Source organism: Mytilus galloprovincialis, chromosome 3 (genome assembly GCF_965363235.1).
Source record: "Mytilus galloprovincialis chromosome 3, xbMytGall1.hap1.1, whole genome shotgun sequence".
NCBI lineage: Eukaryota > Metazoa > Mollusca > Bivalvia > Mytilida > Mytilidae > Mytilus > Mytilus galloprovincialis.
This window is the reverse complement of record NC_134840.1, coordinates 30,516,999-30,542,137: the sequence shown is the minus strand read 5'-3', so window position 1 is coordinate 30,542,137 and position 25,139 is coordinate 30,516,999. Positions and strand designations below refer to the sequence as shown.

The following is a 25,139-nucleotide window of genomic DNA, read 5'->3' as shown; positions in this document are numbered from 1 at the left end:
AGACAGAGTTGTGTTTCTTTACTTACCAAATTGCTATTAGCGTTCAGAACTCTAATACAATGTCAATGTTTATTTTCAACTGTTTCGAGCTCTTAATTTTTAACCACACGAAAAATATACCACTGGAGAATAAATCACATTAGTGGAATAATTACATAATATTCAGTACAAAACTTGAAAAAAAAAAATAATTAAGGATTGAAAAAAAAGTGTCAATATATTTGTATGTAAAGAAAGTATTCTGTACGTCAAGAATATACCAGTTTGCAAAACCAACCAATTGGATTTGTTGTTTATTTGTTCTCGTCCTGAAAATGAATAAAATATTTGAGTAAAGAACAAGTCATTATTCCTTGTTTAACTTGTGTTAAAATTTTGAGAATTTATGAAATGGGTTACAATCGGCGAAAAGCACCATAAAAGTCGGTTAGTGGATGTTTTATGACTATTTTAAATTTTCAACACAAGCAATAAACAAAACTATTTGAATAAATCTTATATAATATAGAAAGGTTATGCTCGGCTAGTTTGATTTGTGTTGCTCTTCAATTTCGACTGGTGCCGCACAGAATAACAGCCGTCAAATTTTCGTCGTGTCGACGTTCGGCAATTTCCAACGTCATAAGCATATCTATGTGACATGCACACGTCACATACATCATTAGATACAGCAACAGCCGGACGGTGGTATACCATTAGTCTTAGGGTAAGATAAACAAATAAATCGAGCAAGGTGCAAACAAAGAAAGAGAGAGAGCAAGTCATTTTTCTCAATACTTTTTTATTTATTTTTTTAACGAATAGTTTATATGTGAATTTAAGAAGAAAGTCAATAAAAAGCTAATTTAAGTACACATGCATGCTTTAGGTTCTTAATTGCGGGGTGTCATTAAAATTTTAAATATCTTTTGTATGTTTATTTACACTTGTCTCTAAGGTGACAACTTATGTTACGGTGCTTTCAAACATTAATATATGTTTATCAAATATTTACTTTTATGATATTTGATCATAAAAGTATGATGTTTAACGTACAAATAAAACTGTTCGTGTATACCGCTTTCAAGTAAAGAATAAGGACACATATAGGTATTATTTCAGAGAATAATAGAACTATTGTTTGTATCAACAATGACATTTTTGTTAATAAATTGGGTTATTCATATATTTTATTTTTATCGACTGACTCATCTTCCTCAATTTAAACAACAGAACAAAATCCTGAACTTGAAAGGATAGTCAGTGAAACTTGCAATGTAATGTATTTAATCCGCAATGCACTTGACCTGATATAGGGATTACTGACTATTTGGATGGGTACCCTGTGTTGTGGACCTAATTTAGGTCCCAATGTATAGTCATATTGCTAAACTGGTCCGCCGTTCTATCTATAGCTTCGCACCGTCAGTGTAGCGATAAGTGAACACAACAGGGGTCCAGTTTATCATATTGCCTCCCTCGCTAAAACTGACCCGCAAAGATTAACTTCTTAAATATATAGAGATATACAGGATAATTTCGAATTGCAAATTTAATTGAAACAATAAAATATTCTTTTATTTCTCAAACATTTATTGAAGTGGTGAAACCAGAGTTTCTCCTCACGAAAATTATTACGATTCTATTATAAAGGGATATACGAGTTTTTGTTGCAGACATTAACTCTTGTCCTGAATACGACATGAAATACTTGCCACTTGTCAATCAATCATTTATTGAAGTCTTCATATTTACATTTAGAAGTTTATAGATCAGTTTTTGTGTTGAATTGCTATTTTATTGACGTATGAACAACATATCCTTTTACTCACATCAAATATTCATATGCATTTAATATATAATTGATTTTTATTTTCAATTATTATTTACCAATTGTTATGTGAAATTTCTAAAGCTAAATGAAAGTTTCCTGTTTTACAATTATATTGATTCCGTCTAGTTTTTACTCAAATTATCAATTAACTAGATTGATCCGTGAACTGCGGAATATAGTGTAATTTCCATAAACTGTAAAACATTTCCTTTTATGCGCTTTGATAACGCGGCTAATTAGTAACACAGGTTTTTGCTTTACGACATTTTTACTGTTAGTTTATGTCTTGAAGAATCAATGAATCCGACTACAGTCAAATAAGGATGTCAATTATTTTGATTATCTCTGATGTCATTTCATGTTGTTAGGTACTGGTATATGAAATTATTTACGATATCCATTTAATTTCAGCTATAAATTGTTTCCGGTATAGCGTCTTATTGGAAACTCCTTTGTGGTGGGTTATATCCAAAACATATAAAACTCCTACCGGGGTAACAAATTGTCCTTAACAATGGAATACGTATGATGTGTAAAGGGATGAGCTTTGCAACAAAATCTGATATACTGTCACTCATCAAAATACACTCAGTCGTGCTCCATTCGGTATTGCATTTGATTGATTGTTGTATCATTAACGTCCAGTGGCAAACATTTCATGCATATCAGGACGAGAACAATTTCAAATTCAATGCAATATGTGGTGTTTGTAAAGTGTGTCAAACAAAATTTGGACTTAAACTTCGACTGCCACTGAACAATAAAGATATGATGGCTCTGGAGAAATTGTTTACCTGGCAAGGCTATCTACAGACTTCAGTGGCGGATCCAGAAATTTTCATAAGTGGGGGCCCACTGACTGACCTAAGAGGGGGCCCGCTCCAGTCACGCTTCAGTGATTCCCTATATAAGCAACCAAAATTTTTTCTAAAAAGGGGGGCCCCCTGGCCCCCCCCCCCTAAATCTGCCTCTGGACTTCCAAAGTGAGGGGTTATTGCAAGGGTCCGTTCTCTTACACGTCTTAAATATGGAAATTGGATAAAATGCCCCTATTCGAACAGGACACGGTTGCGTATTCATACCTCCAGCACAGTCACGTTATTTATTCATTGAATCCTTACAAATGCTTGACATTATTCAGTATTTTTTACAAATCCCGTTGTCTGTCACATGTTTAATAACATGTATGTTTATCAGTTTATATGAATTTGATTACAATATAGATACCTTTATGATATGATCTACAATTATTCGTTTGTTTATATAACCTTTAAGACGGTGGTTTCTTCTTTGGTGTATTTTTTTTTAAATCATCTAAACAGACGTGTTATAACAATAGCTTTTATTAAAACATTCACATCAGGATTGTCAGTTTAGATTAATATCGTGTAGATTTTATTCAGATATTTAAAAATTACATATTCTTTCACAAGTTTTAATTTTATGTCTTAAACCTTTTGAATGGTAAGAGGGCACAGGTTATAGACATTACAATTAATTAAAAACAATTTGTTTTTCTCACGGTTGCCAAATATATTTACGATGGAATACATGTAGATCAGTTTTAGATATTGACATTGGAACTAATTTAAGTCCCTTTTTCTGAATCCATATATAGATTGAACTAACTTCAAAATTATTTTGTCATAGTTCACATGTATAAGGTTAACCAAACATGCATAACTGTCTGGCCTGTATTATTATTACTAGCAAAAAAGTGTTGAAACTCTAAGGTCAAACCACATTTCAAGACAAGTTAACATAAGTAGAAGCAGTTTGTAATTGGGTGTCCAAACATGAGAAATCTCAAATGACACATGAGTGGCGGACACGTCCGCTTTATAATGGACAGATAGACTAAACAAAATTAACAAAGTCAATGTCAAGACCTAACTATTCTATGTAAAAAAAAATATCAACGGAAAACAATTATGTCCGACAACAAGACAACCACTGGATGCTATGATTATTGTGTTAGATCGGCATATAAAAAAAAAACGATTAATTAAGTACCGGTCTTTGTAAAAATCATGCAGAAGGTGATTCATGGCATGTCACAGAAGTAATTTTTTTTGCCCTATATCATAAGAACTTTGGTAGATGGTCAAAATTCTGTCTTTATTTTCCCTGTATTATGCCCGTTGCCATGGTAACCATCAAATCAACATTTTGCCTGAATATGTGAAAAAAGACCCTTTTTGAAAATATAAAATAAGGGAATTTAAAGTCCCATAGAAATAAAGTTAATCAATACAAAGGATATGTATATTTACAGTATTGACAAACAAAACCCCAAACTATATAAAAACGTTAAAATTGTGAATTTACTAAATAGTTTGTTTCCATAGCAACCATTTAAAAATGTGTTAAAATTCGAAAATGAAAAATTTCAAAAACTTTAAAATTTTAAATCTGTTTATCTCCCAAGACCAACAATACCATGACATGTCATTGACAAATTTTGAAAGACCACATTCTATATATTCATAAAATAAAAAGAAAGTCGTGTGTTTTTTTTTCTTTAAAAAAAAAAATTTAGTCAAAAATTGTCAATTTTCACCAAAATTCAGATTAGCAATCAGATGAATAATCAAAAATTTTGAACTTAAAAAGCTAAAACATTCCATTTATATGTGCAATTCTGACACACATTTGTTAATTTTAAAGGAGAATATATGATAAATGAAGATATACTTGTACAAAATGAAAAATCATCACTCTGGGTATGGTGCACCCCCCTTTTTTTTCGATTTTTTTTTTTTTTTTTTTCAAAATTATAAAATTTGTTGAAAGAAATGTGGTATCTCATTGTGTTTACTTGTGAACTAAGTATTTTAAGAATTTAAGCATAACACAACTTCTAAAGTTGAGGGCAGCATATGTACCCCTTCCCTTCAATCTTATATGTAAGATTTCTCAGAAGTTTAAAAAAAAAATGGTAATACGCATAACCCGTTGTCGTGTCTAAGACTGATGCTGTCAGTGAAAAAGAATAAAGTTGAATCCAAAACTTAATTACTAGTAAGTCTATGTTTAAAGATAAGAGGATGTGTTGTAATTGTGAATGAGACAATTAACTCTCAACCAGAGAGAGCAAAGACATAGAAATAAACAACCACAGATCACCGTATATCCTTCAACAATGAGCATAACATGATTATCTATAAAACAAATCTTAATGAACATTTAAAAAAAAATAGCTCAGGATACTTTCTCTTTCAAAATGGCTATAAAGAAGTTACAGTAACAATTTAATGCAACTCATTGTTGGTTTTTGAAACAGATTGATGCTTTAAAAACTTTAACCCTAGACTAAGATCTGCTAAACAAGAAGACTCACCCTGAAATGTCTGGTTGGTTTTATTTATAATTGAATTACTTTTGAAACTCTGTAAGTGTTATGTAAAGATTTTAATACAAGTATCATATTAACTTAACATTATCAATGTTCTAAGAAAATGAGGTCAGGGTAAGATGAACTATGTCAGACAGACGAAAAAAAGAGAACGGAAACGGAAAATTCAGCATTTTTTTCATTTTTAAAGGGGCATAACTTATTGACAGTACCTGTTACACCAATAACATTCTAACTGTTCTGAATTTTATGGAAATAAGAATTGTGTATAAGTTTCAAAACATTTGGTTGTGGCAAACTTAAGTTAGAGAACGGAAACAAAAAAGTCAGCATTTTTTTTCCATTTGTATAAGGGTATAACTCTGGAACGGACGTACTTACAGACAAGGGTACAACTTAATGCCCCCTTTGCTACAGTGGGGGCATACAAATTCTACATGTTCTATCTGAGGAAATATATACCAACGATCTACAATAATTGTGCAAGAATTTGTCAATGTTTCTATTGTATATGGTGGAAAAGGACAGCTTGTCTATTATTTTTTTTAAAACCTAACTGAATTATTATTTGTATACCGCAGAATAATCGCGTTTTTTAGCTCACCTGGCCCGAAGGGCCAAGTGAGCTTTTCCCATCACTTGGCGTCCGTCGTCCGTCGTCCGTCGTCCGTCGTCCGTCGTCCGTCGTCCGTCGTCGTCGTCGTCGTCGTCGTCCGTCGTCGTTAACTTTTACAAAAATCTTCTTCTCTGAAACTACTGGGCCAAATTAATCCAAACTTGGCCACAATCATCATTAGGGTATCTAGTTTAAAAAATGTGTGGCATGACCCGGCCAACCAACCAAGATGGCCGCCATGGCTAAAAATAGAACATAGGGGTAAAATGCAGATTTTGGCTTATAACTCAAAAACCAAAGCATTTAGAGCAAATCTGACTGAGTAAAATTGTTTATCAGGTCAAGATCTTTCTGCCCTCAAATTTTCAGATGAATCCGACAACCCGTTGTTGGGTTGCTGCCCCTGAATTGGTAATTTTAGGGAATTTTTGCTGTTTTTGGTTATTATCTTGAATATTATTATAGATAGAGATAAACTGTAAACAGCAATAATGTTCAGCAAAGTCAGATTTACAAATAAGTCAACATGACCAAAATGGTCAGTTGACCCCTTTAGGAGTTATTGACCTTTATAGTCAATTTTTAACCATTTTTCGTAAATCTTAGAAATCTTTTACAAAAATCTTCTCCTCTGAAACTACTGTTCCAAATTAATCCAAACTTGGCCATAGTCATCTTTGGGGTATTCAGTTTAAAAAATGTGTGGCGTGACCCAGCCAACCAACCAAGATGGCCGCCATGGCTAAAAATAGAACATAGGGGTAAAATGCAGTTTTTGGCTTATAACTCAAAAACCAAAGCATTTAGAGCAAATCTGACGGGTTAAAAGTGTTTATCAGGTCAAGATCTATCTGTCCTGAAATTTTCAGATGAATCGGACAACCTGTTGTTGGGTTGCTGCCCCTGAATTGGTATTTTTAAGGAAATTTTGCTGTTTATGGTTATTATCTTGAATATTATTATAGATAGAGATAAACTGTAAACAGCAATAATGTTCAGCAAAGTAAGATTTACAAATACGTCAATGCAAAGGAAATGATTAGCTGACCCCTTTAGGAGTTATTGCCCTTTATAGTCAAATTTTAACCATTTTTTCGTAAATCTTATTAATCTTTTACAAAAATCTTCTCCTCTGAAACTACTGAGCCAAATTATACCAAACTTGGCCAGAATTGTCATTGGGGTATCTAGTTTAAAAAATGTGTGGCGTGACCCGGCCAACCAACCAAGATGGCCGCCATGGCTAAAAATAGAACATAGGGGTAAAATGCAGTTTTTGGCTTATAACTCAAAAACCAAAGCACTTAGAGCAAATCTGACTGGGTAAAATTGTTTATCAGGTCAACATCTTTCTGCCCTCAAATTTTCAGATGAATCGGACAACCGGTTGTTTGGTTGCTGCCCCTGAATTGGTAATTTTAGGGAATTATTGCTGTTTTTAGTTATTATCTTGAATATTATTATAGATAGAGATAAACTGTAAACAGCAATAATGTTCAGCAAAGTTAGATTTACAAATAAGTCAACATGACCAAAATAGTCAATTGACCCCTTAAGGAGTTATTGCCCTTTATAGTTAATTTTTAGCATTTTTCATAAATTTTTGTAAATTTTTAGAAAATATTTTCCACTGTAAAGTGGGCCAAGTTCATTATAGATGAAGATAATTGTAGCAACAAGAATGTTCACTAAAGTAAGATCTACAAACACATCACCATCACCAAAACACAATTATGTCATGAATTTATCTGTGTCCATTGTTTAATATGCACATAGACCAAGGTGAGCGACACAGGCTCTTGAGAGCCTCTAGTTTATGGTTCTCAAAAATATTATCCTTGTGGCCCTGAGGAAAATTTGCTGGTCCGAACTATTGTATACTGTTTTGATTCTCAAACCTTTATGACAACCATGTGCAATGGCCATTCTTGAATTTTGCCTAATTTAATCAATTGTTATATTTACATATTTTTATGACCCCGCAGTGGCGGAGGGGGCATTAAGGTTAACCCTTGTCCGTCCGTCAGTATGTCCCAACGTTGGTTTCTGTTCTCTATCTTTAGTTTGCCTCAACCAAATGTTATGAAACCTAATCACATTGCTTATTACCATAAAACAAGACTAAGTTTGGTGGTGTCACTTAAACCGTCCATGAGTTATGCCCCTTTACAAATAGAAATATTGCTGAATTTCCGTTTCTGTTCTCTAACTTTAGTTTGTCTTTACCAGATGTTATTAAAATTATACACAATGCTTAAAACCACCAAATGCAGATCAACTTTGAATTTTGGTGGTGTAACTTTCACTGTTCTATGCAATGCCTCTTTATAGAGGGAAAAAGTTGCTGAATTTTTTGTTTTGTATTTCTTTCTTTAGTTTGCCTCAACCAAATGTTACGAAACTTTTACACAATTCTTATCACCATAAAAGTTAGTACACAATTGGTAAGTGTCTTCAGTCATGTCCGTTTATGACTTTTATGATATGGAAGCGGGAGCATCATCTGTGTCCAATGGACACATTCCGCATTTATTTCAAATCTTTTAGATAAGTTAGATTATTATATATTAGAATAAAAAGAAAGGTTCTGTAGTTCTTCTTCAATTTCAATTTTAGCACAGTTAAATCGACATAGTGACAAATAAGTGTTTGCATAAAGGTTTCGATACATATCGATTTACATGGGAGTTAATAGTAACAGCCATTATGTGTACATAATCTGACTCTGTGCAATAGTATACTAGTCCACAAAAGAAACGATGCAAGGCAATGTATTTTCCATAGATAACGAAATTGGAAACACTGTACCAAGATTAAAACTGTCCCATTTGTCTAATCTTTACAGAGTGCTATCTTATCAAAACCACTGATTTAAGACAAAAAAAAAATTTTTATTTTTTTATTTTTGTTATATCAAAAATAGTATTTTTATAAATAAACCAGATGCTCCGCAGGGCGCAGCTTTATACGACCGCAGAGGTATTGCACAATACTTAACATAATAATTTTGGACCCCGATTTGGACCAACTTGAAAACTGGGCCCATAATCAAAAATCTATGACCATGTTTAGATTCAGCATATCAAAGAACCCCAAGAATTCTTTTTTTGTTAAAATCAAGCTAAGTTTAATTTTGGACCCTTTTGATCTTAATGTAGACCAATTTGAAAACAGGACCAAAATTAAGAATCTGAATACACGGTTAGATTTGGCATATCAAAGAACCCCAATAATTAATTTTTTGATGAAATCAAACAAAGTTTAATTTTGGACCCTTTTGGCCCCTAATTCGTTGGGACCAAAACTCCCAAAATCAATCCAAACCTTTCTTTTGTGGTTATAAACCTTGTGTTAAAATTTCAGATTTCTAATAACTTATGCTTAAGTTATTATGCAAAAACCAAGAAAAATGCTTATTTGGGACCTGTTTTTGGCCCCTAATTCCTAAACTGTTGGGACTAAAACTCCCAAAATCAATCCCAACCTTCCTGTTGTGGTCATAGAGACCTTATGTTAAAATTTTATAGATTTCTTTTTACTTATACTAAAGTTATTGTGCGAAAACCAAGAAAAATGCTTATTTGGGCCCTTTTTTGCCCCTAATTCCTAAACTGTTGGGACCAAAACACCAAGAATCAATGTCAACCTTTCTTTTATGGTCATAAACCATGTGTTTAAATTTCATAGATTTCAATTTACTTTTACTAAAGTTAGAGTGCGAAAACCAAATGTCTTCGGACGACGACGACACCAACGTGATACCAATATGCGACCAAAAAATTTTCAATTAATCAAAATCGAAATTAGAACTTAATTTTTTTCGTTTAAACATGGTCTGCTTAAAATTTTGATTGCCATCCGTCCTTGTGTCCATCTGGCTGTCCTTGCAGCGCTCGCACATGTACAAATTATGTCAGATTTTTAAGAAACTAATACTTTAGGTTATTATAAGCAATATCTCGAACAAGTTAGATATTGGTGGTCAATCGACTTTAATAAAAACATTTATAACCCTTGAAAATAATAAATTTATGGAAAATAGCCCCTTTAACGCTCCCACAGGTACAATTCTTGCCAGATTTTTAATAAAACTTATACACTAGATTAATATCAACAATATCTCGGATGAGTTCTATAATCATGGACAATTGACTTTTTTAAAAGAGTTATGACCCTTAAAAATATTAAAATTTATGGAAAGTTGCCTTGTTAGCGCTCTCGATGGTACAAATTTTTTATTTTTTTATTTTCAGTTTATTTCTGATAGAACGGACGTAGTTTTTTTAGGTCACCGTTTCAAAGGAACTGTGAATTTTGCCATCACTTTGCTTCCGTTGTCGTCTGTCCGGTGTAAAATATTTGAAACATTTCCACTGAAACTACTTAACCAATTCCAGTAAAACTTATAAACTGAATGATCCTTAGGATATCTAGAATTAAGTTTGTGTTCTATTTTCTATTTTGTAAAAAAACATGGCCGCCATGGGTAAAATAAGAACATAGGGGTAAAATGCAGTGTGTAGCTCATATCTCAAACACTAAAGCCTTTTAAGAGCAAATTTTCAGATGAATCTAACAACCCATTGTTGGGTTGCTGCCACTTAATTGTTAATTGTACGGAAATTTTGCAGTTTTGGTTATTATCTTGAATATTATTAATGACAAAGATAAACTGTAAACAGCACAACTTTCAGCAAAGTAGGATCTACAAATAAGTTTATATGACCAGAATTGTCAATTGAATCCGTATGGAGTTATAGCCCTTTAAAGAAATTTTTCACAATTTGTTCATCTAGTTTGCTTCCTTTAAAAAAAAAAATCTTCTTTTGATATTGAATATGCTTAATCAATTTCAGCCCAACTTGGGAGTTATAATCTTGTATAAATTTAGTTTTTTATTTCCTTGTACTTCAAGAAACTTAGCCACTATGGCTAAAATGGAACATAGGGGTAAAATTCATTTTTTGCTTTTGAAGAAAAAATGACAGATACAAAGAACATTTAAATGGAATTGTTAAGCCACTCATTGATATATATTGAAGGGACAAATAATCATTGATGCAAGATTTAACCAAAAATTACAGGTGATCGATTCAGGTTATTTAGAGTCAATTTTAAAGACCATGAAATAGAATCTAAAGATTTTAAATTTCTGTTTGGGTTGTTCTCTCTTTGACACATTCCCCATTTCTAAAAAAAAATCTAATATATAAAAATGGTGTAGGGGGTTCTATTATTGCACTCACCCTTTGAAGAAATATCATGTTTTAATGCTCAAAATGTTCACAATTGAATTCCATCTTTTAAATTTATTAATAATTTTTTGAATTTTGAAAAAAAAGGGGGGGGGCACCATGCCCAGAAAGAAAAAATGTCCTTCTCTACAAAAATATCTCTATCAATCATATTTTCTCATTTATAATTACCAAATTTGTGTCAGGAATGCACGCATAAATGGAATGTTTTAGCTTTTTAAGTTCAAAATGTTTCAGTATTCATCTGTTTGGTAATCTGAATTTTGGTGAAAATTGACAATTTTTGACTAAAATTATTTTTTTAAAGAAAAAAAAAACACACGACTTTCTTTTTATTTTCTGAATATATAGAATGTGGTCTTTCAAAATTTGTCAATGACATGTCATGGTATTGTTGGTCTTGGGAGATGAACAGATTTAAAATTTTAAAGTTTTTGAAATTTTTCATTTTCGAATTTTAACACATTTTTAAATGGTTGCTATGGAAACAAACCATTTAGTAAATTCAAAATTTTAACGTTTTTGTATAGTTTGGGGTTGTGTTTGTCAATACTGTAAATATACATATTGTTTGTATTGATTAACTTTATTTCTGTGGTTCTTTAAAATCCATTATATTTCAATTTTCAAAGGCTACTTATGGACGTATTTAGGCAAAATTTTGTAAGGATGGTTTCCATGGCAACCAAAGTTGAAAAGAAAAAATTAATACAGAAAACTTATTTTCATACCATACCTTCATCATAAACAAAATATAAAGACATTTGAAGAGGGGTCATGAATCGCCCATCAACAGGAACCTGCATGATTCTTACAAAGACCGGTACTAATCACAAATTATAGTCTGAACTAAATGATGTATCCAAAATAATACTGCAAAGGCATTAAATGCCACACATGTGCACGTGTGGAAAACGCATGTGATACACATGATTCGCGCATGTAATCATGCGTTTCACATTTTGGTTTCTTGCGTATTAAAACACGCATGTGATGCACTTGTGACACATGTGTGGTATTTTTGCGCTAGTATTATAATTATTTCAAAGTGCACCAATTTAACGTTGAAATCAAATAATTTCAAAACGCTTTTCCTTTTCTCCCATCCAACTTTGAGTTTTTTGTAAGTGGTTGCGGGTGCCTACTAATCATGCCGACAGTAAAATTAAACACCATATACAAATGTTTTAAAATCCTTGAATTAAATTTTAGCCGTGGCAGCATTCGATAAAAAAAATCGCTATCCAAAACGCCTACAGCCGTATATTAAAGGGTTAAGGGAGGGGATAACGTGAGCCGTGAGACAATAAAAGTCTAAAATGTCAGACAAAATCCTGGTCAAAAGTGAAACGGACTACTGGTTGATCCGTCGTTGCTTGCTTTTAAGACAACTAGTATAAAAATTAAAAAAAAGCATGCGCATTTACAATGATAACAGTTTACAGTAAATAAAACAGGTTTTTGTGCTGTATGATTGGTCGTTCCGGATGTAGGAAGAACATTTGACTGGCACTTGAAATAAGGATAGGGACAAAATATTTAGGTTGCAACAGGCTACTTTTAGGATATACTCAGAAAGTTGTATGAATCCATAACGTCCAACAAGCCAAGTACTCTCCTTACGCGTGACATCTTATTTGACGTTTCCTCCCCAATCAGACGTGTCTGCATTTTTACATCTCACAAACGGATGGATGCTCTATACTGTAGCAAGGGTTTTAGTTACGGGGGTAAGTCCAAGAAAGACTATATGTTTGGACTTTTATAGGCGAATATACAGTATGGATTTTTTACATTTTTGAAGGCCTCAGTATAATAGCTTACAACCACTTCATTTAAACTTTGGCAGATAGTTGTATCATTGGCAATCATACCCCATCTCCTAATGTTTATATATTTGTATACTCCAATATACCATTTAAGTAAAAAAAAAAAAGACGAACAGCCAAGCAGCAGTTTATTTATAGTTAAAAGACAATCACATATCAGCACAAAAATAGCAGACTATCGCATGTTTTTGAGTGCTTTACAAAATGTAATAATGAATGTGATGTTTATTTCCTTATCGGCTAATTTCAAACTAACTATGTGACATGCAGCCACAGGTCGGTATAAAAATCATTCAATTACACTTTCATTTTATTTTTTAATTTCAGTCTGATTTATTTAAATATTTTGAGGAAGGATTGATATATGTCGAATAAAATTTAAGGAGATCAAAGCGTTACAAATACAGGTAAATTTGGAGGCGCACTTAAAGGGCAAACAATAATCATATATTGAAATCAATGATAAAATCCTTTTAACCAAGTTAATAAGCCTTTCATTATAGAAACTTTTAACAGTTGTAAATTGTTAGTTCATTTTTTCATTTAATTTACAGGTGTCAGGCGACTTGAACCTGTGAAATACCTGTATTTATATTGATGCATGACGTCACATTAATGTGGCCTTCCTAGAGACAGCCTGTAGCTTCTCTAGTTACCGTATTAATGGCGGTATGGAAAAATAGATGATCAACTTTTATATTAGGATTAACAACTAATAGAGTGAGTATATTTTTACCCAATTTATTTATTTTTTTTATTCTTTTTTTCATTGATATTTTACTTAAACATTGCTTGCAAGTTCAATTAGAGCAACTCTACTGACCCTTTAAATTGTAATGGTCATTGTCGATAATACCTTCAAGATTTTGAAATATAATCATATAAAAATTTGTCTGATAACTTTAACGAGTCGTTAAGATGGTCTCAGTACACAACATTTGAATAGGTTGTGACATGTCTGATTCCTTGATATAGGACAAGATTAAGATCTTAATTGCATTTGTTGACTAATTAAATGATAAAATCAAAGTACTTAGGTGACTATTAAAAGAGATATAAATTTTGACTTTTCAACTGTTTTACTTCGTGGGAATATAAGAAATATTGATGGACATAGAATTAATTGGCTGATAGAGAGGGACAGTCCACTTTATGCCATGTGAAAACTTAAAAAAATATGCACATGTATGCAAATGTCACTTTTGTCGTTAAAAAAACGTGTTCCCTTAAGAAAATCTTGGATCCCGCGTGAGCATTGTAAAAACATTTACTTATAATTTCTCAATTAAATATTTTATTCAGCATCAATAGAAACTGTTGTTTTAGTACTCTTTAATTTACATAATTAACGATATTCCTGACGAAAAGTCTATCTAAAGTTATTATTTAAGTCCCTCACATTCTTTTTCATATTAACAAGAACAGACTGGATTGATTTTGTATATATTTAACACAGAAAGTTTAAAGAACGATGTAATTTATTATCCATTATCAAAACTCTACCATTTAATCCGGTCCATATTATGTCAGAATACAGAAATCAAGTTGTTTTTAAGTTGCGTGAAATTATATCTAAATTATTCATACACACGTAAAGTATTAAATGAACGAGCTTTCGCAGATTATACATAGAAGTAATTGATAAAGTTGTACTAATTGGAAACTTACAACATACTCAAATTAGAAGTGGTCACGAGAGAAGTAGGGTATGGTCCCTGGCGACTTTTTTTACGGATATTTATCAAATAGATTAATTGCTTATTCAATAAAAAGGTAAGAAGACAACCTGGTGAGGGTCTAGAGTTTTTATGGAAAAAGAAAACCATTTTCGAACAATTTTTATATGATTTAAAAAGATGCGAAATCAGATGAGGTGAACACCGGAGGTTTCCCTTCCCTTCTTTCAACACCTTAATTAAGACACATCGACATAGTGGTTGCTCTTTCTGTTCATCAAAGAAGGAGCTGCCCTCGGAGTAGTTCATCAGCCATGACTTATATATCTATACGAAGGTTGTGGGCTGGAATCTTCAGCCATGACATATATATACTAAGGTTGTTGGCTGGAATCCCACTCGACAGCCATGACTTATATATCTATACTAAGGTTGTGGGCTGGAATCCCACTCGACAGCCATGACTTATATATCTATACTAAGGTTGTGAGCTGGAATCCCACTCGATAGCCATGACTTATATATCTATACTATTAAGGTTTTGGGCTGGAATCCCACTCGATCAGGCAAGGTGCGTTCGATTCCGATCTTAATTGACTAGGATTGCCAGTGATTCCTCCGCATTCCGGCTTCCTCCGACCAAGGAGGTTAAATTATATCAAATGTTCCGACAATAAAACTGATATAGTCATGTGTGCTGAAATGGCGTTAAACGCTATCCTAATCATTTAGAAATCAAAGATATGACGGAGATTACAGTTCTTAATTTTTATATATTAACAGTTTGGTCTATTCTCTCAGCATGTTTATATCATTATACAGTCAGTGATCTCTTTCAGTTTCATTTTTTCCATACATTTTCTTGCTAGAAATTGGAAGAGGGAGGGGGAATAAAACATAGCAGCCCGGAATCTTCCCATCCCGGATATATCTTCTAAAAAAAATTGGTTTTAATTTCCCAGAAAATCACCTGAAAATTCAAACTAATGAAAAGTTTGTTATGATTGATTGATTGATTGTTATTTGCCATACTTCCAGCGGCAAATATTTCATGAATTAACGTTAAAATATGTAGATCGACCGGGATAAAATGGCGAGAACAATGACTGCCTATTGAAAATGAGGTAAAAGAAGCTTAGCCTTGCAGCAAACAACATTAGAAATCTTCAAACAGTTATCGCAATGGTTCTAAGCTTGTAAGAGACCTCTCTCTCTCTCTCTCTCTCTCTCTCTCTCTCTCTCTCTCTCTCTCTCTCTCTCTCTCTCTCTGTCTCTCTCTCTCTGTCTCTCTCTCTCTCTCTCTCATCGAAATTAACCTCCCAAATCTGACTGCTCGTGTCTGTGAATTTAGAAAGAAGACAAAAACTATCTAAACGCTGGTTAAATAGTTCTGCTACATAGGCATACAAACATAAAGAACACACAAGCTAGAGAAACTTAAGAAGTAACTTGATGTTTTATGCAGTTAAACTATATACTTGATTATTTATCATGTTTCATTATAGCTTTTCTATAACAAGAGGTACGACAATTGTGACAAATTGTGTCAGTGACATTTACAACATATTTTTAAACCACCCAAAATAGAACTAATCATCATTTTGTATGCATTGTTCATGTATCGCAACGTTTGCAAATTATCTGAACAATTTACTGTGCTTTTATTTCTAACAAAAACGATGCAAACGATGCAAACGCTAACGATGTATTTGTTTCTACGTTTGTAGCGTTTATATCATTATATCATTATACAGTCAGTTAGAAAACAACAACAAACGCCACACAACGTTTACAAAATTTTGGTTAGAAAGAAATGCACTCTAAATATTCGAGACTATTTGTTTGTAAAAAGAAATGAGTACCGTCTCTGAAGCTTTCAAAGAAGTTTTTGCATACAAAAGAGTTTTTTTCTATCTAAATTTTTCATTTATCAAATGTTTAAAAGAATAGATAGCGGTCAAAAACAACTACTTGTATCTAGTGTTAGAGTTGTTTCCTGTACAAGCAAAGTGTGTTATTATTATTAACATCACACATATAATGTGTGTTTGTGTTATTATTATTAACATCACACATATAATGTGTGTTTCCATTGACAACTGGAACAATATTAAACAAGAAAATACAACACAATTGAAATAAGAAAAGCAATATGCAATTGTCAGCGAGAATGAATACAAAACATTCTAATTTCTATTTCAAGTTTTATCACAATAGAATGTTTGCAAAATATTGATTCCAGTTGCCATGGAAACATTAACAGTGACACAATGTTGTATTATCAAAGACAGGAAAGCCATCTGTATATTGAAATTTAAATCCTTTTGAACACTATCTTTTTGATTTATCATCGTAAATTCCAGAAAATCGAAGGAAATAATTGATTTCTTTAATCCACTGTGACAAATTATATCTTTGTTGTTATGGATAAACTGTTGATTTTACAATGCACACGCTCTTTTGTGCAGTTGAATTTTAACCTATTCGTGAATCTGGTTCTAGAATTAAGCGTTTTATCCCTGTATCTTGAAAGGCAGCACATTTTGCAAATACCATTCGTTGAGCTTAAATAAAATGTTTTATTTTGAGAAGAAACCCCAACTGATAATATGGATTAATCACAAATATTTTTCCCATCTGACTTGTCACTATCTGATATTTAAATCTAGAACAATGACAAAATCGAGGACATTTGTATAATGCTCTAGTACAATATCTATGAGATGAAATTTGCATAATGATCTACTACGTTGTCTATATGGGATGACATTTTTATAATGCTCTAGTACGTTGTCTATTATGCCATTTGTATAATGCTCTAGTGCAATATCTACGGAATGGCATTTGTATAATGATCTATTGCAATGTATATGGGACGACATTTGTATAATGCTCTAATGCAATGTCTGTTGGATGGCATTTGTATAATGCTCTAGTATGTTGTCTGTTGGATGGCATTTGCATAATGCTCTAGTGCAATGTAAATTTGATGACATTTGTACAATGCTCAAGTGCAATGTCTATTTGATGATATTTGTATAATGCTCTTGTACAATATCTATGAGATGACATGTGCATAATGCTCTAGAACAATGTCTATGATGTGAAATTTGTATAATTATCTATTGCAATGTCAATGAGATGACATTTGCATAATGATCTAGTACGTTGTCTGTTGAATGGCATTAGTATAATTAGTATAATGCTCTAGTGCAATGTCTATTTGATGAAATTTGTATAATGCTCTAATGCAATGTCTATGAGATGACATTTGTATAATGCTTAAGTGCAATATCTATGAGAGGACATTTGTATAATGATCTATTGCAATGTCTATGAGATAAAATTTGTATAATGATCTAATGCAATGTCTATGAGATGACATTTGTATAATGCTCAAGTGCAATGTTTTTGAGATGACATGTGTATGATGCTCTAGTACAATGTCTAATTGATGACAATTTTATAATTTTCTAGTGCAGTGTCTATGAGATATCATCGGTATAATGCTTCAGTGCAATGTCTTTTAGATGGTAGTTGTATATTTATGTAGTGAAGTTCTCTATGAGATGAAATTTGTAAAATGCAGTAGTACCCATGCATTTTGTTTAAGGGCTTGGATCGTATCTAAATTTATCAAACAAAAACTTGTGTAAAAAGAAACCAAGTAAATGATTTTTCTTTGTCTTTCTGTGCCTCAGGAGGAGACCTTCTTTATAATTGAAAAAGCATCTCAACTAAAAGTAGTTACTGCTTCTGGAATATCATCTTTTCTTCGGTGCAAAAAAAATGAATCTACTTTCTGTTTGGCGAAGGGGTGAAACGAACCTTTTTAAAGTCGAATTTGTCACATAAATATTCCTCTCCACACATATTCATCTACAAACAATGTACATTTGAAAACGATTCATAAGAAAATGGACGCTGTCCTTGGTACTATATAATCGATTGCATGATTGTTGTTTGTTTAATGTCCAGTGGAGAATATGTCATGCATATCCATAATCGGCCGGGATACTAGATAAAGCGCAAGATTGTGACTGAGAAGTTAACATTACATCTGCTGATAAACCTAGATTATTTAAATCTACTTCAGATTTTTAAAGTGCCATATCAAAATAAAATTATGTCATGGTTAAGTTTTTTTGTTACTTTACGACCTTTAAGAAACGTTAACAATGATACTGATTTGTAAAAATCTAAGCTAATTTTAAATTTCATATTTAAATAGTTCGTAGGTATAAATAGTATTATTGGATGCAACATGCATGATTTCATTGAAAGTTTAAACTGATAAATAAAAATGTCATTTAAATGTTTATGGTCCTTCATAGCAACAACACACATACGGATTTAAAAGCTGCTCTCAATGTAAGTGTCCGCTTTTTGACTTTTATAAAGTAAAATTAATACCTACAAATGGGAAATTTAAATATTTATTGATCTGCAAATATTTGATTTTACATAGCAAACATGAAATATGGTTAAAATATACGTATGTAATGAGCTGTTACTTCAAGTAATTAGTTTCATGAAAATTTTTCTTGTTTGCAATTCCCTAATATTTTGAAAAACATATTTATTTAGTCCCGTCTATATGGTATATATGATTATACAATGTTAGTTTTTAATGGATACTTTTGTTGAATCTATATATGTCCTGCACTTTTTTTAATATTTGATCTGGCTAACGGTGTAAAAACATAAATGTATGTGTACATTTGGAGGTTTTGAAACACTTTATTGGATACTTGATTTTCTCCTTACAGATTCAGAATTCTTATTAAACAACTTGGATTTCATAAATATGATACATAACATATATCTGCGTTCAAAGACTTTTCAACCTTCAAACACATCTACTATCAAATAAATCATACGTGAATTTTAAGTGTTTTATTTTGTTTGTTTGTTTGTTTTGTTTATTTTTATGGTTTCCATTCTTATGTCTGGTGAAGGTTTTTAATTTGTAACAAATTATCTGCTCTACCATGACGTTGACACAGACCTGCTTCAGTGCCATATTCAATTATGTTTTTTTTATTCAAATCTGTACAAATCACAGTATTGAAGCGTTTTCGTCAGAAAATAATGAGGATTGTGGCTTTTTCCAAATATCATAGTTGAACAAAATAATTTTCGCTATTTACTTGGAATAAAGTTTTTCATTTGGATCAAATACTCTATCATAACTTGTGTATCTACGTTTTGATCGTGTTGAATATGCACGAAGTACTAATGTTTCCCTTGGAGTCAATACATATATACTCTGTCTAGAAAATAAGTTCATTGAGTCTATATAGATAAATGATCCAACAACAAGAAATCTAAAGTTTGTAAACGCATTGTCTAAGTGTTTGCGCGCTAAACAAGGCATTAACAGGTCGTCCTGATACAGCAGTCTTTCATACATGAATAGGGAACCAATTGGTATACCAAAAGTTCATTTAGTGGAAGGTTCATTAGTCAAAAAATATACTTTACTATGCATCCAAGCTTTATTACGGACTATGAAATATGATAGGAAAAGATATCTGCAAAGTATTAAATAAGATTAGCATAACATTTGAGAATTTTTAATGTTTACCGTTTATAAGCTACCCTTTTAAATTTAAAGAAAGGTTCGTTTAATTCACACACTGAATAGAACAGGCGTAAATTTAATTTGATTCTTTGATATTTGGCAAATTACCAAAGATATACTATATTTAAGGCGATTTTAATTCACAATTATATTAAAAGTCTGATGTGTATTTTTCAGATTTTAACCTGAAACAATGATAAATAGCTGAAAGGAACTTAGACGGTCAAAATGAGTGCAAGAAGAAAGAAAAAGGACGAGAAACCGCCTCCTGCTATAGGACCAGGTAGTAAGATCATTTCCTTACCCGATCCTTTGAAGAAGCATGTGAAAAGAGTAGGAGATACTAAGAAAGTCCATCTTAAATTTGGTAACTGTAACTACAAGTCATTGCCAATAGAAATTTATAACAATGAAGAACTTAGTCAGCTGACCGTACGCTTTACAGCGGAAAATAATCGCATGAAGAGATTACCGAAGGCAGTTTCAGCGCTCGAAAATCTCGAATACATAGACATTGAAAATAATGCGTTGACTGCTTTTCCGGGCTCCGTAGCCAAATTGAAGAAATTACAAATCTTAAAAATTGAAAATAATGATATCAAGAAATTGCCGCCATCGATACATAAAGCAACAGGACTTAATAAACTATTTGCATCAAACAATAGAATCAGAGCTCTACCAAAAAGTATCGGCAAGTCACCGGCTACATACGTGGATGTTTCTGGTAATCTAATTAAATCGTTCAAAAAGGGTGTGTATGAAATGACGGCAGAGATCAATCTTTCGGACAACAGATTGACGGAAATGCCGCCAGCAACCGTAAAGAAGCCGAATATCCAAAAAATGATTCTCTCTAATAATGGAATATCATACATACCAGAGAACATTGACAAACTTCAGAGGCTGACTTGGCTTGATTTGTCAAACAATGCCCTTCAAGAGCTACCAGCACAATTAGGTGGCATCAAATTCCTACATTTTTTGGATTTGAGCAATAATAATATTAAAAATCTACCAGAAGAGATTTGTAACTTAGGATATGCACTAGACACTCTCAATATTGGGAACAACGAGATACCATTACTACCACATGACATGGCTAAACTGAAAAAGTTGCGCGTGTTTCATGCACAAAACAACCAGGTTGAGTACTTACCCGAGGGTATCCGAGAGTTACCGTGTCTTAACATTTTAGACGTTTCACATAACAATTTAAATTCGATGAAATTTGCTGTTTATTTAAAACAGCTTGAATCTTTGAACATTTCTAAGAACCAAGTTGAAGTGATTCCGGTTGAAATCGATCATATGAAATCTTTGGTAGCGCTGGATATCTCTTGGAATAAGATCAGAGAACTTCCAGATTCAGTAGGGAATGTGAAGACAATGAAATCTTTAAATATAGCCGGTAATAAACTTCTGATGTTGCCTGAAACTCTAGGACAAGAACAGGTTCTCACTTTCTTGGATATATCCAACAACAAACTTACAGCCATCCCGCACGATCTGCGCAAACTTAGAAACCTTGAAACGTTTAACCTAAATAACAACGAGGTCGCTGCGATACCAAGATCAATTGACTTTCTATATCAACTACGTTCATTGAATGCTGCAAGCAATGGTATAACAGAGTTGAATGTACCTAAAACTTTGACATCTTTGGACTTGTCAGATAACCCATTGACAATAAATCCATCAGATCTACGTTCAGCTTTAGTTGTCATTGGCGACAAGGATCATTTACGTAATATTACCTCACTTACGTTATGCAAATTAGGCATGGAAGAAATTCCACCAGCGGTATTTAACATGAGGTGCCTGAAACATTTGGACGTATCAGAAAACTCAATCAGGAGTATCACAGATGTATGCAAGCTTAAATCTTTGGAATCGGTAAATGCAAACCAAAATGAGTTAACAGCTGTACCCTCAAAGATTGGAACCATGATCAAGCTGGAAAAACTAACTGTATCAAACAATGGTATTACGGAATTCCCGCCCTCTGTTGTAAAACTCGTGTCGTTGAATCATTTAGACATGTCTTTCAACAAGATGAGCATACTGCCGGATAATTTTGGCGATATGAACAAATTGATTTTGCTTGATTTGTCAAACAATGAGTTGGTGAATTTTCCAAAAGACCAAATTGATGTTTTTGCGTCACTGTTAAGACTCAATGTTTCAAAGAATCACATAGATGTTATGCCTATTGAGTTTCCGTACCTATACCGACTAAAAGCCCTTGAAGTTGGATGTAATGATTTGAAATCATTACCAAATGATTTGGATAAAATGAAAAATCTTGAACTTTTAGACATTTCGGATAACATTATCGAAGTTTTACCAGAGAGAATATGCAAGATGCCAGCTCTTAAGAAACTGGATTGCTCGGACAATAAGATAACTAAAGGATTTCCAAAAGCGTGGGAAAATATGCGTCAGAAAGTCACCATCACATATGATAACCAGTCATCATTCAAATCTCGGGAAGCAAGAGAAAGACCATCGGATAAAGAGACAGAAACACAGGTCAGTCCGAAAGCAAAGAAGAAAGGTTTGGGGAAAAAGAAAGTCAGTCCTGTTGGTACTCCACCTATAAGAGTGAAATCTAAAAGCATGAAGTCAGCACCTCCTTAAAGTCACAAACGTCCATTCAAAGATGTTTGAAGAGTGTAAATATATTGGACCTTTCTTAAACATTGGTCGAATATAGTAATGGGAAGCATGCTGTCTTCAGCAAGAACTGAAGTTCGACTTGCGTGAATATAATGCCCTGACATTAGTGGTTGTCTCGACCGTAGTTTAATAACTACAAAGTGCTAGCCGGACCGTCTAATAGATACATGTATACTCGTTCACTTTTAGTTTGCAATAGTTAACTGCAATATAATTTATATAAGTATACATTTATGCTTGATATTACAGTTAAGTTTTAGATATTTGAAGAATGAGAGGAATTTATACTCTTCTTTTTAGTCGTAAGTAATTATGTTGTGACTTCCATCAAAACATGTTTGTTGGTATGTAGTACTAATACATTGAATTACTGAAGAATATTTTAAAGCCATGATTGGCAACCTTTATAGTCTAGTCGGTGCTTTTTCATGATCATGTTTTAACTGTTCATTTTATTCATTTCAATCCATTTAAAGCTCTAAAGATTCAGAACTTTTTTAAAGGCGAATTTCACAAAATAAAGATAGCAATCACATATGAAATTGGTGAAAAAAGCGTTATGAAAATCCCCCTTCCTTTTTTGCCACGGTAACACTGTTGCCTCATTTTAAATTTTCTAAAATAAGACTCATCAACGTATTGTCTGTGCAGGGCCTTTCTATACTTTACTTAGTATAGAAAGTCCCTGATCTGTGTCATCAAAGACAATGCTACGTCTATTTTCTATTGCATTTGGTCATCTCCTGGGTCTCTAGAGACGTTTTATGATAACTTTGTGTTTAATCAATTTATAAAATTTTATCAAGCATGAACAAAATATGAAATATTGTTAGGCCTAGTTACCCAAAGACGATTGTTATTTAATAGTTTTTTTCTGTGATACAGAAGTCTTGTAGCTGGCTTCTGCTTTATTGCATTTATATTGTTATATTTTTATTACATTAAAATGATTTTTCTTCTGAGGCTTCTATAATTTAACAGCAGTTTATGGATTTAAAAAAGTTTACTCGATACCATGGATAGTTTAAAGAGGGATAACTAGTACTTCTAGAATATTTTTGTTCTATAAAGTCAGATGAGGTTATTTCCCTTGTGATATACTTGTTACAACCATACGAATTCATTGTTTATTATAAAGTTTTAGTTATCGATCTTCTTTATATCATATTTTATCGACGAAGAGACGCAAAAATACATGTACCCTTTTTCATTGCAATCGTACCGTAAAATTAAGAATGGAAATGGCGAACATGTCAAAGAGACAACAACCCGCCCAAAGAGCAGATACCAAAACGAAAGCCACCAATAGGTCACATATATCTGTAAGTGAAATAAGGAAGTCAAGTAGTACATGATGTGTGTTTCTTGCCATTCCGAAATAGTAGTTTAACCTTTCATAAACAACAGGGTTTGGTCAGTTAGGATACATTTTTATTGAAACTAACTACCACTGTCGAATAAGGCTCCTTGATTTAAACAAGTACATGTATATATTGGCGGGTTTAGTTAAGTTTGTGAGCGCTCAATCCACCATAACTTGAAACTGTAGTGTAACATCAAAACTAAAAATAAACTGTAAAAAACAGCTGGAAAGTGCTCGACTCATTTAATCTACACAAAACACAAAAACAACTAGTAAAATTAAAAATTAAAAATGTAAACGACACAAGTTATAGATCTGAGAGTACTCGCAGTTACTGGTCTATCTATTTTAAAGTCAATTACTTCTAATAGTTAAATCAGGTTCATCTCAGACTTAAATATCATATAGTATATATTGAACGATTTAGTTGGGGACAACAACTGTCGGAGCAAAGCATGACCTTGTACAATGTCAAAATATAAGTATGGACATGTAGGACCACAATTGCATATCTACATGTTCATAACTGTTTAAATTTATCAAACACAAAATCATTAGTTGTGTTAGTACCGATAAAGAAGATATGCAACTTCTTACTTATGGATAACTTTTAAACACTGGACACTATTTCATTGCTGAAATGACTGGACACATTTGAGCGCCACAAGGCCGTTCTTGCCTTTGACTATCAAACGAGTGAATGGATAGTTGGGATATGATATACCGAGTATGGGCTGGGCTGTGCTGACAGCCTATATCGGACTAAAACAAATTCTGTCTAGCGTCATTGCTTGAACTAATAAATCTTAATTATCCTTTCCTGAATCTCCAATCAGCTGAGACTCAAACTAAATATAAAGGATTTTTTTCCATGAAATACGGACTTGGTGGTGTTTTTCTTTCAATAAATGCATCCGTTATTCAGAAGGGATTGTATGGGTCACCTGATACAAAATTCTTGATAAGCGTTGA

The 25,139-nt window shown here is 32.7% G+C and overlaps 1 protein-coding gene across 3 annotated transcripts; it reads left to right on the top strand.

The window, feature by feature from the left end:
- The first annotated feature begins 690 nt into the window (after positions 1 to 690).
- On the top strand, positions 691 to 23,766 carry LOC143067679 (uncharacterized). 3 transcript variants are annotated; one of them, XM_076241127.1, is made up of 3 exons: positions 691 to 706; positions 13,423 to 13,588; positions 20,306 to 23,766. In XM_076241127.1, the coding sequence occupies exon 3, from the start codon at positions 20,357 to 20,359 to the stop codon at positions 22,763 to 22,765; it is 2,409 nt and encodes an 802-aa protein (XP_076097242.1). In that variant the 5' UTR covers positions 691 to 706; positions 13,423 to 13,588; positions 20,306 to 20,356; the 3' UTR covers positions 22,766 to 23,766. The 3 variants fall into 3 exon arrangements, with proteins under 3 accessions (XP_076097242.1, XP_076097243.1, XP_076097244.1); XM_076241128.1 differs by lacking the exons at positions 691 to 706; positions 13,423 to 13,588 and adding an exon at positions 14,488 to 14,641; XM_076241129.1 differs by lacking the exons at positions 691 to 706; positions 13,423 to 13,588 and adding an exon at positions 18,795 to 18,915.
- The last annotated feature ends 1,373 nt before the right edge of the window (positions 23,767 to 25,139 follow it).